General features: G+C 62.2%; 1 protein-coding gene across 1 annotated transcript; it reads left to right on the top strand.

The window, feature by feature from the left end:
- The first annotated feature begins 1,106 nt into the window (after positions 1-1,106).
- On the top strand, positions 1,107-15,021 carry RNF212 (ring finger protein 212). Its single transcript, XM_054581823.1, has 9 exons — positions 1,107-1,215; positions 2,217-2,278; positions 8,292-8,366; positions 10,313-10,369; positions 11,482-11,540; positions 12,041-12,093; positions 12,197-12,257; positions 12,722-12,767; positions 14,860-15,021. The coding sequence occupies exons 1-9, from the start codon at positions 1,107-1,109 to the stop codon at positions 15,019-15,021; spliced, it is 684 nt and encodes a 227-aa protein (XP_054437798.1).
- The last annotated feature ends 198 nt before the right edge of the window (positions 15,022-15,219 follow it).

Raw genomic sequence — 15,219 nt, 5'->3', positions numbered from 1 at the left:
CTCTAACACATCATCAGCACAAAATAGCGAACGCGCTCCCTTTTCAACGTGCGGTCTTGGGAACGCGGGTCCCGTGTCACGCTGAGCGCACGCCTGGACCTGCCACGGCGCAAGCTCGCGGCCCCCGTGGGACCGGCCCCACGCAGGTCGCCGACAGCCACCGGAACCTCTGCTGCTCCCAACCTTCGGAAGACACCTCTTTTCCGCACAGCACCCGTACCCTCCTCCGGAAACCTCCTCCGCCACGGGGCGGGGGGTCTCCCCCGGGGCCCCGTCCGACACACGGGGGGGGTCTCCCCCGGGGCCCCGTCCGACACCCGGGGCATCCTCACCCGGGGCCTCCTGACACGGGCCGCGCAGGAAGGGGTCCCCACCCGCCGTGTCTGTGTTCCGAGGCCGACAGACAGAGTGCAGACTCCCGAGCCCAGCCCCAGATCAAGCCGTTCCACGAGCGCGTCAGAAGAGGCGGCCCCGGCCCTCCCAGCCCTCAGTCCGGCCCCCAATCCCAGCTCCCCACGCCCCCTCCGGGCCCCCGCCCGGTGCGCCGGGCCCAGAGTGTCCCTCCCCCGGCACCCACAGTTGCGCATGGACAGGCAGAGGCAGGGCCACCTGTTCCCCCAGGGCAAGCGCATCCCGCGTCCTGGCGGCCGCAGCCTCACCTGACTCGGCTGCCGCCTCTCGGCGCCCGGGTCGCTGACGGGGCACCTTCTCTGGGGCCTGGACTGCGACACGCTGCCCCACAGCGGGGTCACCGGACTGGCAGCGATGGAACGAGGGTGCCAGGTCCTCCGTGCGTGTTCCTCCCCTCAGGCGAGCAGCCGAAGCCGCCCGTGGGACCACCGCGCCCGCCCGCCCCGCGTTCGCCCGCGAGCACTGTCCTGGACAGGTTTTGGCGGGAGCGGCCTGCGCTCTGGTGCGCAGGCGCGGGGCTGCGCGCCAATGTGCGCAGGCGCAGCATCGTCCGCCGGGGCGCGCAGGCGTAGACTCCCCTCCCAGAGCCGACGCCTGGAGGCCCCGTGGAGGCTGCGTGTGAACGTCACGTGGGCGCCACAGGGGCGTCGCAGGGGGGGGCACGCGGGCACGCGGGACGGCAACGGACGCGCGGCATGGCCAGCTGGGTGTTGTGTAATCGCTGTTTCCAGCCTCCCTCGCGGACAGCGCGCTTTAGCCTGACCAGCTGCGGCCACGTGTACTGCGACGGCTGCCTGAGCAGAGGTGGGCGGGGCGGCGGGGATGTCGCAGGTGGGGAGCGGGCCGTGCCCCCGACAGAGAGGAAGGGGACGGGCGGGAATGCAGCGGCTGGCCGCGATTGGGCACCCCCCTCCAAGCCTGTACTGACCCTGTGGAAGGAATGGGGGACACCCAGGAAGAGTGGGGTGCACCTGCAGGGGCTGCAAAGCCAGCGGTGTTGGCACCCACTTCTCAGCTGGGCCATGGCTGATCTGGGTCTCCCTGCGTGGGGACCAGGACGGGGGACGCGGGGCTGCCACCCGTTGGTGAAGAAGCCAAGCTGGCGGGAGAGCAGGTGCGGAGCCAGGACCGCAGGCCATCGGCGCTGGGGCCTGATGACACCCACGCTCCTGCTCCACCTGCAGGCTGGGAGGTGCAGGCTGATGTTCGCGCCGGCCATGCGTGGGGGGAGGGCGCTGGAATCTCAGAGGGGAACGTGGTGCAGTAAATGCTGGGGTCACTGGATTTGGGGCGAAGACAGGAGGAGAGCAGAGCGTTAGCTCGCTGCCAGCAGGTGGGACGCCTGAACCTTTCATCCTTTAGGCGCTAGCGCTGCCGTGCACGTAGCAGGAGCTCAGTGCACGCCTAGAAAATACGGATCCAGGGAGGCGATGCATCAGCTGCCCCTCGTGTTGCAGAAGTGAGGCTGAGGGCATAGGGCAACACTTACTTTGTCTGTTGGGTGGGTAAGAGGAGCTATTTGCAAATTAAGATATTGGTATAAAATTTAATTGTAAGAAATACCTGGGATAGGCAAGTTTAACTCCTACAGATTTATGCTCACTTGTTGGGGGCCTATTTGCAAAACAGAAAAAAAAAAGAATGTTATATGAATCTTTTCAACGATATCCATACCCACAGTCTCTGCCACTGTTTGAAAATGCTATGATCCTGTATATTTTTGAAGTGTTATAATTTAAAGTGTGTATTTACACATATTTAAAAGCACTTTTCACAATAATGTAACATTTGCTTTCCTTTTACAGGTAAAAAGGATGAATGCTTGATTTGTAAAGTTCCTTGTCGTACAGTTTTACTTTCAAAACATGTAAGTTGAAATCTGTACTATCTGAATATTGATCTCAGTGTTTCCTTTAAATGTGAGACGCAAATTTTGGTCATTTGTGGTGTCTAAAAGTTTCATTCATTTTGTTAGGTTAACTGGAAGAGCTCAAAGGATTTCTGAGTAAATTCAAAGTACAATTAGAATTTGGTTTCAAATACCTCATACAACTTTCTTAACTGTAGATTGGCCTACCTGTTCATTTGCTGTCCATGTTCCTGAAAATGAAACTGTGTTGAATACGTTTCTTCAGTACAGTACAAGCTCCTTAAGAAGGTGACAGAGTTCGGTTTTGCATGGGGTCCTCTCCAGTTAAGAGGGTTGGAGGAAAGTAGGTTTAAAATTGATTATTATTGCAGTAGCTGAAAAGAATGCCTTTTGTTCTTTCTATAAAGTACATCAGTTTAACTTGTTTGATCTAAATTTGGGTACAAATAATTGTTCTTGTTACCCTTAGGCTCCAAGATGTGTATTTGATCTGACGTTTTAATCTATAACAATTGCCTTTTCTGATTACAAGTATAAAACACTGACACACTATGCAAACGATACAGAAGGTCACAGTGGAGATGCAGAAGGGCCCCCATTCTGCTCCCCAAAGACAGCAGCCGGGAGTGGGCCCCTGCTCTGTGTGGCCACTGTGCTTTATCTTCTCACAAAAGCGGTGTTTTCTCGGCTGACATGTTTCAGGCACAGCCACACTCTTTAAAGATGACTGCATAGCCTTTCGATATTTCCAACTGGTAAACTTTTGGGTTTTTTTTTTTTTACACTATTTCTAACAACCTTACAGTGAACATTTTTAAACAATATCACTGCATACTTGTAAGAATACTTTTGTAGCATAAATTTCTAGAGTGGGAAAGCAAGGACAACCTGCATCCGGAGGAATCTGCTTAAACGCGGGTCTTGAGTCCCAGCCTTCGAGGAGTAAACCTCAGGCTTGTCCTGCCCACAGCCCTGTGGCCTGGCTTCTGGTGGATGCCTGGTCGCAGACCAGCAGCACTGACCTGCTGCTTCACCTGGAGCCTGGCCCTGATCCCTGCCCTGGTTCTGGGTGGCAGTGGCTGCTCGACCGCTGGGCACAGTGTGTGCATTTGCAAATGTGCGCATCTGTGTGGGTGCACATATGCGAGGAGAGTTGCACAAAACAATGCTTACCCTCGCTGAACACAGCACCCCTGGCAGCTTCTGGTCTGAGTGGTTTTCCTTCACTGACACGAAGCGCCTGTGACAGGCCAAGCCAGCCTCCCAGGTCCTGCGTGGGAAGCGCCCGTGCCCTGCTTCCTCTTCCCGTGCCCGCTCCTCCTGCTCCACGGCGTGGCCACCGTGTGGCACACAGGTATCTGTTGATCTGCGTGTCATTACCAAGTATCACACCACCTTACCTGTCAGGTGGTGGGTGGCACGGAAACAGGGCAGCTGTGACGGGAGCCCGGGGGGCTGGGATGGGCTCTCGCGCAGGTGCTGTGCAGGCGAAGGGATGCGCCCAGGCCAGGCCGGGCCGGCTCCGCAGACGCAGACGGAAGAGCTGGCTGCAGTGAGGGGGGAGTGCCCCCAGAGGGAGGGAGGAGCCAGTTGCTCCTGGACAGAGATGACCCCTGAGAAGGCCTGGAGTGGCCAGGACCCACATCCTCACACCCACTCACCTTGGGTCGTAGGGAGCCACAGGCAAGGAAGAATCCCGCTCTGGGAGAACCAGGGGCTGGAGGGGGCGGGGCAGAAGGTTCCCCTGAACAGCAAAGGCCAGCCTGATCAAGGTGGCCCAGGGTGGGAGGCCCAGGACACCAGCTCGCAGGGACCTTCCGAGGGCTGTGTCCTCCCATCTGTTCTTGCGTGGCCAGGGGTTGATTCAGGTGTTCTGTCCCGACTCCGCCCCCTCCGGTACACTTTGGTCATGGTGGGGATGGACTGAGTTCATAGGTTTTGGACCAAATTGGGACCTGAGAGTGAAGACCACCTGAAGCCTTGGGCTGTGGCATGGGCCCAGCGACAGGGCCATTTGGGAGGTTCCCCAGGTCGGTGTGGGGGGGTGCTTTTCTGTGGATGGAAAGAGACAGGTGGACACCAGCAACTAGAAATGGCAGACAGGCCGAGGTGGGGGGCTGTCTTCAGCCCTGCTCCCCTTCTCCCTGGGCGCCCTGCCAGGCAGTCTCCCCACTGGCCTCCCACGAGAAATGCCAGTGCAGGCCTGGCCCTCAGACGACCTCCCGAACAGCCTTCACCCCCACGCCTCCGCCAGCTGGATGCTGAGGACCAGCGCAGTAGAGCGGCTGACCCAAGGCTGGTCCCCATGGAAGGCCACCCCCGAGCACCGGCAGACAAGTGCCGCCAGCGGCCCCTGAGGTTGGGGAGCTGTCACAGCAACGAGCTCGCATTAGCCTGTGCGTTCTGTGCAAGTTTTGAAATCAAGTTGTCAGTTCTCACACACAAAATCCTGTTGGTATTTTTGGTTGCTTTGCGTTTAATCAATAACAGAGGTAAAACCGATGTCTGTATAATTTGGCTCTTCCTGTCTGTGAACGTGGCTCAGCCTGCACTTCCTAGGGCGTGCCCTGGCCTCGGGAACAACTGGTTCTGGGTCCCCTGAGGTTATTCTCGGGTGACAATTTGGGGTGCTGCTGCAGGCAGTTGTCACTTCCTCTCCTAAGTGAGAGATGCCATCGATTTTTGTCTGTGACGTACAAGTAAAGATTTCACTAAGCTCACGTGGTAATTCTGTAGGTTTCTCCAGGCTCTGCGCAGCAATGTCATCTCTGAGTGTTTGTCTCTATCCTTCCATGTCTCCCTCGCCGGCACGGCCTGGGCTCTGGAACAGAGTGGAACAGGGACGGTGGCCACAGCGGGCCGCCTTTGTCTCTCCTGATCTCAGGGATGAGGGCCGCGGTTCCGTGAAGTTTTATATGCACTGTGGGTTTTTTGCTAAAGGCTTTTTGTCATGAATGATGTTGAACTTTATCAAGTGGGTTTTCTGTCCCTGTTGAGATTATCATTTGGTTTTCTACTTCATTTTGTTAATGTGGTGAATTGCGTTTAGTTTTAGAATTTTAAACCCACATTCGTTTCCAGGAATAAGTCCGACCCGGTGTGAGGCAGCCCAGTGTGTGTTCAGATAAGCTAACTGTTTCATGCCTGAGTCCACGTGGGACCTGCCTGTGGCCCGCTGCCTCCGGGGGCTGCGTGGGCTCCTGGCAGGTGCAGGCACGTCTCCTCCCCTCCCCTGGCAGACGGGTTATTCGTAAAATGTGGGGCAGGATTCACAGGTGACGCCACCTGAACCTGGAAGGGTTTGGGTGGGAAGGTTTTTAACTAGGGATTTAACTTCTGTACTAGATACGTGACTACGCAGCGTTCCTCATTCTCAGGTCAACTTCAGCAAGCTGTACTGCTCTAGGGCTTTGTGCACTCCATCTAAGTTGTCAAACACCCTGTCGCTAACAGTCTGTGGCCCTCCTTCCTTTTAGTTTGGGTCACATCTGTAATGACGTTTGTTTTTCATTTTAATGGTAGTTGTTGTGCCTTCTCTTTTTTCTTGAACAGTCTTGTCAAGTGTTTATTGACTTTTTAAAAAGACTTTCTTCATTTGTTTTTAGAGAGAGGGCCAGGGAGGGAGAGATACATCAGTCGGTTGCCTCCCACATGCTCCCAGCCAGGGGCCTGGCCCGCAGCCAGGCCTGCGCCCTGACCAGGGGTCAAACCAGCGACCTGTCCGCTCGTGGGACAACGCCAGCCCACTGAGCCCCACCGGTCAGAACAAGTGTTTGCAGGCTTCTCTTAGTATTTTCAAAAAGCTAATTTTTGGCTCTGTGTATTTTACATCTCTTTTCTATTTGTGAGTTCTTATCACTTTGCCTCGTCTTTTTTCTGTGGTTTAGTTTGTTCTTTAAGATGAGAGCTCAGCATCAGTTTCCAACCTTTTTTCCCTAATGTTGACATCCCAGGCCGTAACGCTCCCTCTGTGCTCATCCTGCCTGCGGCGTGTTTTCATGGTCTTCACTTCAAAATAATTTCAGATTTCTATTCAACTGCTCCTGCAACCCATGTGTATATGATTGACTTGGAAATATTTGGGGATTTGAGTTATCATTTTTGCTAACTTTCATTGAAGTATGATGCAGAAAACACACAAATAAAAAGTACATAACTCAACGAATTCCTTGCGTTCGGACCTCGAGCAGCACTCAGCTCGCGGAAGCGCAGGTGCGAGGCGGCCCCAGCGGCTGCCGTTGGGGCCCAGGCCCTCCCGCAGCGCCAGGGCCTCAGGCGCCGCGGCTCCACCGGCCCCGCCCCGCGTGACTCCCAGTGCTGTGCCTGTGGCTTCCCTGCGGAGCAGGAATGGGCCCCTGTTCCCACAGCCCCCGTCCTCCGCTTTTCGCCTGGCCTCAGCCTCCCTGCCGCCCGAGCGTCATGTTCCGCCCCAGGGGAGTTCCCTTTGTCTCGTCCTTGGGTGAGGTCTGTTGGTGACAGCCCTCACCCAAAGGGCCTCTGTCTGCCTCATTGTGAGGCCCGTTTTCACTGGGGTTCGAGTTCCCTGTTGGAACACGAGCTTTCTGTGGCTTGAATACCACCGCTCCCTGTCTGTCTCTGGCTCTTCACAGTTTCGCTGCCTGTGTCTCATGAGCCCTGCTGCGCTGCAGGGAGACCCCGCAGCCTTCCAGGGGCTCAGTTACCGAGTGCAGGCTCTTGGCCATTCTGGTTCATATACTCCCAGCCCCGCGGGGGTCTCTGTCCACCTGGGGTCTGTCACATGCAGAATCCCTAACCCTCACAGAGGCTGTGGCTCTCAGTTCATCAGTGATGGCATCTCCAGTTGCTTCCGTTCTGGGGCAGAGCCGCTTGTCTGGCTGAGTCTGGGTGTGTCTGGTGGCGTAACCCGTGCGGAACGTTTGCTCTCCGGCCGGCCAGCCCCTCTCTGTTGGGGGTGCACTCCCGTTTTCTGTGATGGGCTCCCGGGCCCTCGGGGGGGCGCGGTCCCTGCCTCTGTCCGCGGGGAGTGGGCCCCGAGCTGTGTGTCGACGGGCCAGGTGGCGGGATTGCTGGTGCAGAGCAGGGCTCACAGGGACCCGGCAGCCCGGCCCCCGGCCGCAACCCACGCTGCCTGAGACTTGCAGCGGCCGGGCCCAGGGACCCCACTGTCCAGACGCCCTGCGTGTGCTCTCCCTCCAAGGCCCGGGTGGGCCCGGGAGCCGCGCCGCCAGGCTGGCTGCTCGGAGGGCCGGCCAGCAGCAGCCCCCTGCCTGCCCCCAGGGGCCCCCCTGAGGCACTGCCTCCAAGGGACGTTCTCCAGTTCCTACCACTGACCCAGTCTCCTCCCTAGGCCTGCGTTCACTGTCATTTCAGGGGAATTTGGGGAGCACGAGAAGTTTAAATGGAAGGCCTCAGGGTCCCAGTTTCATGCCTGTGTCTTGCTGGCGGTTGTGGCGCAGAGACCAGGCTGGGGAGGGGACACGGGGCTCTCCTGCGTCTCCTGAGTCTGGTGGTCCCTACCCAGGGCCCGGCGTGGTCATCACCATTCTGTGCCTGGCTCGGGGCAGCTCCACCTGTGTCTGCCCTGGGACGGCTGTTGCCGTGGGCCTGGCACAGGTGCTGGGGAGGCCCAGGGAAGGGGCAGGGGGCGTGCAGGACACGTCTGTGCAGAGTTCATGAGTGGGCAGACACCCCTTGGTAAGCCCTGCTTTTCCTCACTTGCCTCATGTTGGAGCTGGGCGTCCACTCCGGTTCTCCTACCTTCACAGGAGCCCTTCCCGCGGGCGTGGGCCTTGCCTGACAGATGAGCATGCGTGGCCCCGAGGGCTCCGCCAGCTGCTGTCACGCTGCCTTCTGTCCTGGGAGGCAGGGGCACTGCCCTGGTCCCACAGCACCGGAAGCCGGGGGCGGGCTGGGGGAGGGGGAAGAGCCGTCCCACGCACCCCTGCGGACCGTCCTGGGCCCCGTTTGCTTAGCGTTTGTGGCCTCGAGCCCGGGGCAGCCCCCGCGACAGCCGCGCTCTCTCTTCCAGACGGACCCGGGCCTCCAGGCGCTCTTCCTGGGCATAGACAGCCTGTGCGAGAAGTACTCCAGGGAGACCGCCCAGGTGAGTGTGCGCCGGCGCCGCGATGGCCCGGGGCCCTGCTCTCACGCCTTGGACAGCAGACACCGGCACGCAGGGCGTGCTCAGCGGGCGCTTCCTGGCCCTGCGCCGCCTTCGTGCATTGGGCTGTTCGCTCTGTCCTTCCGTCCCCGCCCGGCTGCTGCTGGGGCAAGGGGTCCTCTGGTCAGGGAAACCGGCCGATCCTCATGCGCCCAGCATGGACCTGACTCTCGGGTCTGGTCAGGGCCCTGGGGCACCAGGCTGCACTGCTTGTCCTGGAGCCCCCTCTGTGCTGGCTCGGCCCCTGGCCCCAGCCTCTGGGGCTGCGGATCCGCACCCTCCCCGGCTCTGCTGCGCATCTGACCTCCTGCCGTCAGTGGAGCCTGTGGCCCCCAGGCGCCCGGCATGCTGCCTGGGAGAGGGGCCAGTCCCTGCCTTCCCCTGCCACCAGCAGTGCCCCCTGGCGGTCGGCGCCTCCCACCCGCCCCTCCCCTTCAGAGGCCCAGCAGCAGCGGAGCGGCCGCTCTGCCAGCCCGGGCTGACCCGGCCCTTCTCGGCCTGGCTTGTCCTCCCGGAGGCCCTGGTCAGACTGCCCACCAAGACTGACCCCTGCTCTGGCTGCTGTTCTCTGGCTTTGTGCCCACGGTCACAGCTGCCCCCATCATCCTGTGGGCTCCCACGGGGACACGTGGGTACCCCAGGACATAGCGTCAGCACAAGACGAGAGCCAGGCGGGGACATGGACTGACCTCCTCACCCCATTCACAGTGGGACCCTCTTTCGGGCCAGGTCCCCAGGGGCTCAGACGCTGCCCGTGTTTCTGAACTGGGGCAGGTCCTCCCCACAACACTCAGAACCACAGGCAACCCTGGCCTGGCACAGTCTTGCCGTGGACAGGCGTTTCAGACCGCCCCGCAGAGCCTCCTGCGGCCTTGGGAGGCGGCAGGGCGGCTGTCCACTGTCCCAGGCACCGGAGGAGGAGGTGGAGGCACTACCTGCCAAATGAGCCCCACCCCGTGCCTCTGGGTTGCACCATTGCCTCGGTCCCAGGTGCCAGGGGCATTTCCAGAGGCCTCAGGACAGAAGGGATTAACGCTCCTTGTTGGTGTCAACATGCCGGGCTTACTGTTCTTTTAAAATATCTTAAGTGTCTCTCAGCGTTCGCTTTTAGGGGGCAAACATTGACGGCTGGAACCCACACTGGCCGAGCTCTTTGGGGTCCTCAGTGACTTCAAAGGTGTAGAGCCAGCCGGGGGCCAGGGCGGTGAGCCTGGGCCCTGCCCTGCGTCTGTTGGCCCCCCGGATCCCTCGGAAGAGGCGGAGCCCAGGGCTCGGGACTGAGGGGCTGTCGGCCACCCTGACACAGGCGTGTCTTCGGAGGGGCCGCAGTGGTGGTGGCGCTGGTCGTCACGGGGGCTGGCCCTTCTCCGTGTCGCGGAGGGGCCTTCTCAGTTCCTGTCTGGAAACACCCCTGTGCAGAACTAGCGCAGCCCCCGCCCCAAGCAGGGCATCGCCGTTCGGTGACTCTCCTGCGAGGCGACTCGCACAAAGAATGGGAGACGCGGCCAGGCACCCGGGCACGGCCACTGGCGCACAGAAGCTCTCAGCGTCTCTGGGCTGGCCCTGCCCGCTGGCCCTGGTCTGTGTGGCAGTTTTGCGGTGCTCCTGGTGGGCGCCATTTGCTTGGGAGGCCACAGTGACCGGGTCGCCGTTGCCAGGGGGACAGCACTCAGTGGCTGTCCCCGTGGGCTGTGTCACCCGGCGGGAAAGGCGGTGCCCTCGGGTCCCACCGCCCTCGGTGGGACATGCTCCCCGCGTGCGAGCGCACCTGCCGCATCCGTGCAAGCGCTGCCTGGCGGCCCCGTGGCGTGTGTGGGTGCAGGCGGCGCCTGGGCCAGCCGGGAGGGGTGTGTGCCACTGTCAGCAGCTGATGTGCGCTGTCTCCTCAGATTTCAGAATTTCAAGACAGACACAGGAGGAGACTGCTGGCCTTCTACAGAGAGAAGGTAAGTCCCCTCGCCTTGCGGCCTCACACGGCGGCCTTCCAACTTCCTGTCGCACTCGTGACCTGGCGCCAGGTCTCAAGGCGGAGGGCCAGGAGTGGGGGGAGGGGACATCTGCCTGTGACCCTTGGCCCGCCGCACGGTGCCTGCGCGCCACGTCGCCGCCCAGGGCCAGCCGGGGCCATCTCCGGTCTTGTCTCGCGGGCCCTCCCGGCCCATGTGCGGCGTCTCCTCCGACTCACGGGGCAGCTTTCCGTGAACGGCAGCTCTAAAGGGCTCTGGCCGACCTGCCCGCAGGAAGCTGGAGGCGCCTGCTTGTTTGCCCAGCAAACATCCTCCTTCCTTGGCTCCTAAGCTAAGTGAAGGAAAGTAACGCTTCAGGGAAAACAGTCGTTCCGGGTGCTTCAGCTGACTCGGATTAAGGCCTCCTGCGAGGACAGACGCCAGTCGACTCAGAGAGGGGTGGGGAGAGCCCGGAGCGGCCCGCTGCAGGGGAGGGCAAGGGGCAAGGTCAGCTTCGTGTGCCTGGGGCCACGCTCACGGGACCCACCCCAGGGGCGGGGGGCGGTGCCGGGGCCTGCAGGGCAGCTCAGACCCTTCTCTGTCCATCCGCCATGTTTGTGGTTAGTGAACGTCTCTCTTTAAAAAAGGAAACCTTTGAAGGTTGAGGAGTAATTAGGGTAAGGGGCCTGCCTCCAAAGCCACAGGCCCTGCGGCCACCTCCTCGAATGTGGAAGCCGCCTGCTGTCTGCGGCCCCCGCCACCTCTCTGTGTGGGTGCCACTGCCCCTTAGGCCTGGCCGGCACGTGCTTGGTGCTTCTCCCGTCTCCCTCCCCACGCACTCCCGGCCAGCTCTGCCGCGGGCCCACACTGAGATTGGCCGGAGGAGCCGAGGCCCTGCCCGGCCCCCGCCCTGTGGGCAGTGCCGCAGAGCTGGCCGGCCGCTGCGCCTGGCCACAGCCCCATCTGCCCTGGGGCCTGCCCAGCGGTGCCCAGGCAGCTCCCCGGGGGCTCACGTTCCAACTTGAGAAGGAAGAATTTAGAGGGTCTGCGTGTCCTCTCTGTGCTGTCCCTTGGCACAGCCAGCCTGGTGACTGGAAGTCCTGCCCTCCCAGGCTGCCAGGCTGGAGGAGTCGCTCCGGAAGTGTATGCTGCGGGGGCAGCAGCTGCAAAGGTAGGTCCCCCGGGGCCCCGCCGGGCACCCACTCACCACCTCTAGGCAGAGAAGGCACATCTGTCAGAGAGAGAAGGGTGGTGGGGAGTCGGGGGGGCGGGGGGAGCAGCGACAAAGGAGAGAAGGGGATCCCCAGGGCGGGGGGAGGGCTGGGTGCAGAGGCGGCGCTCGCTGGAAAGGAGCCTTGTGGAAGGTGAGTGCTCGTCCACGTAGAGGTCACAGGGCGAGGGCCCTGCGGGGCTGCTGTCCCTCTGGCTGTGTGTGGGCGGCCTACGCGTGCGTCGGGGGCCAGGCTGCCGACGGGGCTGGGGACGCCGGCCGCCGTCATCCTGGGCTGCTCTCTGAGGGTGCACCCCAGTGGGCAAACGCGGCTGGGGAGGGACCAAGGGCGCAGTGCTGGGTGGGGCCTTTGGCTTTCTTGGTCCAGCCCTTCGGGCTGGAGTGGATGGATTGGAAGTAAGTTTCTGTGGGTTCATTGAAACATCTTTCCGTCGGTTTAGCATGAGATCGTCTCAACACACAGCTTTCAGCACGATAAGAAATCCAATTCCGAGTGAGTGGCAATGCAGCTGCGCGAGGATGGGCCGGCGGGCGGGCGGGCGGCGGGCGGCGGGCGGGCACGTGCCCAGGCTCTAACGCATGGTGCTCTGTCGCAGCTCCTGCTCCAGCGCCCCGCGGACCGCCGCTCCTGCCCTCCGATGGCTCTGCCGCTGAAAGGTGCGTGTGCCACCGGGCTGGGCGGGGCGTCCGCGACAGTCGCTAGACGAGTCACACGCCGTACGCGTCCTGCGACCTCCTGTGTTTCTGCTGCCATCCCCTACCCCGCACACCCCGAGTCCTGCCGGCACTGGGCTCCGGCGCTGCGTGTGCGGCCAGGAAGCAGTGAAGCAGGTGATGCCCGCCCTCCCCGCGTCCTGTAGGGAAGCCCAAGTGAGACTCCTTACCGACCTTTGGGCGGGCGCGTTAAGGGGCTGACGTTGACTGCGCACTGAGTGTGTGCAGGTGCCGCCGAGATCAGCCGAGGAGGTGCCACCCTGGGGGCCAGGCAGGGCCTGAGGGCCACCCCAGCAAGAAGGCGTGTGGGCCGCGGGGACGCCGTGGACAAGCGCCCTGGCGCGCGTGCGTGCTTTGGTCGCCACATGTCCCAGGCCCAGCGAGCGTGTCCTGCCGTCTGTTCACAGAGTGGAGCCCATGGAGGTCGACCTCACGCCCACCCCCCTGAGAAGGGTGAGTGGCCTGTTCTCCATGCCCCCTGCCTGCTGGTGTTCAGGGCCCCATGCTCCTCTGGGCCAACAGCCATGGCCATCCCTCCCGGCGTGGCCACCACAGGAGGCGGAGCTGTCCTGGCCGCGCGGGGCAGTGGGAGGAGGGGCAGGCCTGCTGCGCTGCGGCCTGAACGCACGGGGCGGGGGGCTAGGTGCTCAGCGAATCCGGGACACGCCCAGAGAACCTGTGGGGGTTGGGGTCAGCACTCGGAGGGGACGGCTTCCGCGGGTGAGAGCAAGGCCAGAGGACATGCGGCCTGAAACGCGGGGTGGCCACGCCCAGCCCACCTCCCGCCCAGGCCAAGCATGGTCCCAGACGCAGGCAGCGCAGAACCAGGTGCAGGGCCACGCCGGGACGAAGCGCACTCTCACCAGCTGCGCACGCCCTCGCACGGGACTGGGGTGGCGCGGGGCTTGCTGCACGCGGACACCTCGCAAACACGGATGCAGTCCTGCAGGAGCCAGTGAGGGGCTGCTTCGTGGGAGACAGCGCTCCTTCCGAGCGGCCGTCGGGAGCCGGACTCTGGAGGACCTGGGTCCCCAGGGGGAAGGCGGGGACACTCACTCAGCAGTCGGTCAGGAGACAGCTCAGGCCTCGGCAGCTGGCCAGCGCCGCGTCCCGCCCCCGTGCCCCCCAGGTCTGCCGCTCGGCACCGCTCCTGTCAGCCGGGAGTGGCCGCGACGCACTCCTTTCTGCCTCGGCACCTGCCTCCCGGCCTTACCAGCAGGTCTTGATGGACGCCCCCCCCGCCCCCACCTCCACCCCCGCTTCCCACTGCCTCAGGCCTTTGTTCTAAGTCCCCGAGTGAGGTGCTGACCAGGTGTCGGCAAGTGTCTGTCACAGGCTGGACAGCAAGCAGTTGAGACCTTGTGGATCAAGGCCTCTGTCCCAGCACCTCGCCTCTGATGGTGCGGAGCTCAGTGGGCGCCGCTGCGTTCCGGTAAAACTCCGTTAGCAACAACGGGGTGCAGACCGTGGTGGGCCGGCCCTGTGCCTTCCTCGTTTGAACTCCCAAGTGCAGCCTGGACAGAAGCTCCCAAACGTGCTCCAAGAGTGGGGTCCTCGCGTGGCCCAGCCTGGGTGCACCTTGTCCCGAGCACTCCTGGCGGCCCCTCCTCAGCCCTGTCTGCACACGGCCAGCTGGTCTATCACTGCCTCTGGGCCACGGCCATCGTCCTGTGCATTTGGTCTTTATGTGCATTTTGCTTCACCTGCCACTGGGTTCTCCCCAAGCAGAGGCCTCCGGAACCGACCCTCTAAACACAAATCCTTTCTGTTGGAGGCCAGGGAGAGAGCGGACGATTCACCAGATTCTAATCTGACAGAGTAACTGCTGTCTTCACCACGTGGAAACACTTTTCTCTTCTGGCATTTCACACACTGCAGCAGGTGCTCAGTTGGCCGGCACTGAGCGCACGGGGCGGGGTGTGTAGAACAGGCTGCAGGTGGGTGTGGGGGCAGCTCAGGGGCACGTGCAGCCACAGCGGGGGCGCCTAGGGGAGGGGGCTTTGCCAGTGGGCGGGAGCCCGAGGCAGGGCTGGGGGAGGTGTCAGCAGAGCGTGCCCTGGAGCCGCGGAGCTGGGAGGACAGCCACTGAGGCGGTGGTGGCCGAGTCTGGGCAGGTGACGCGGCTGGGCGTGTGCAGAGCCACGGGAAGGAGGCCAGGACAGGCCGTGGAAAGGGGGGGGCGGCCAGGAGTGCAGCTGTGTGTCCACAGTACCACCAGGTCCACGCAGGGGGGCCGGGGACGCCTGGCCGTCGCCAACTCGTCTCCAGGAGGGGGTTTTCCACCGAACTCTATTTTAAAACGTCTAACAGCCAAGAGCTCTGTTTGCTTTTTCGCTGTTCTGAAATTCTGAGAAGCACCTAGTGAGTCCTTTGTCCGTGCCCTGCTGTGGGCACCAGGGGACAGTGCGGGCCCAGCGGGGACCCCGTCTCCTGGGCCGTGTTCCAGGCCAGACGGCCCTGCAGGGCCGGCCAGGGCTGTGCTCTGGGTGCGGAGGTCAGCCCACACTCTCCCCCGTCACGCACGGTCTCCTCTCTGCCTCCGCAGCCCGAGCTGGCGGCCGGCCCGCCCAGGATCTCCCTCATCAGTCCCCCTCAGGACGGGCGCATGGGTAAGTCGGTCCCTGCAGCCGGGCCCCTGGAGAAAGGTCCCGTCACCTCTGTCACGACTACCCGAGGGTCGTCTTTCAGCCGTCACTTTCCCCACTGAGCAGCGGTTCTGGGCGTCCTGCCTGTGGGTGGGTGACGCACAGCAGCCGTCAGCTCTCACGCCCAGAGCCCCAGAGCCCGTGTGCCTGGGTCACGGGGAGTCCAAGCTCCGCCCTCCGGACATGGAGCTGCCTTCTCAGGTGCTGGATGTTTTTAGTGTAAGAGCTTCGGGGGGAAGTCTTTCTGAAGTGCGCCAGGC

Source organism: Pteronotus mesoamericanus, unplaced genomic scaffold (genome assembly GCF_021234165.1).
Source record: "Pteronotus mesoamericanus isolate MK-2021 breed Mesoamerican mustached bat unplaced genomic scaffold, CSHL_Meso_final contig_68, whole genome shotgun sequence".
In the NCBI taxonomy this organism is placed as follows: domain Eukaryota; kingdom Metazoa; phylum Chordata; class Mammalia; order Chiroptera; family Mormoopidae; genus Pteronotus; species Pteronotus mesoamericanus.
The sequence above is the reverse complement of the archived record's forward strand: the minus strand, read 5'-3'. Positions and strand labels throughout refer to the sequence as shown.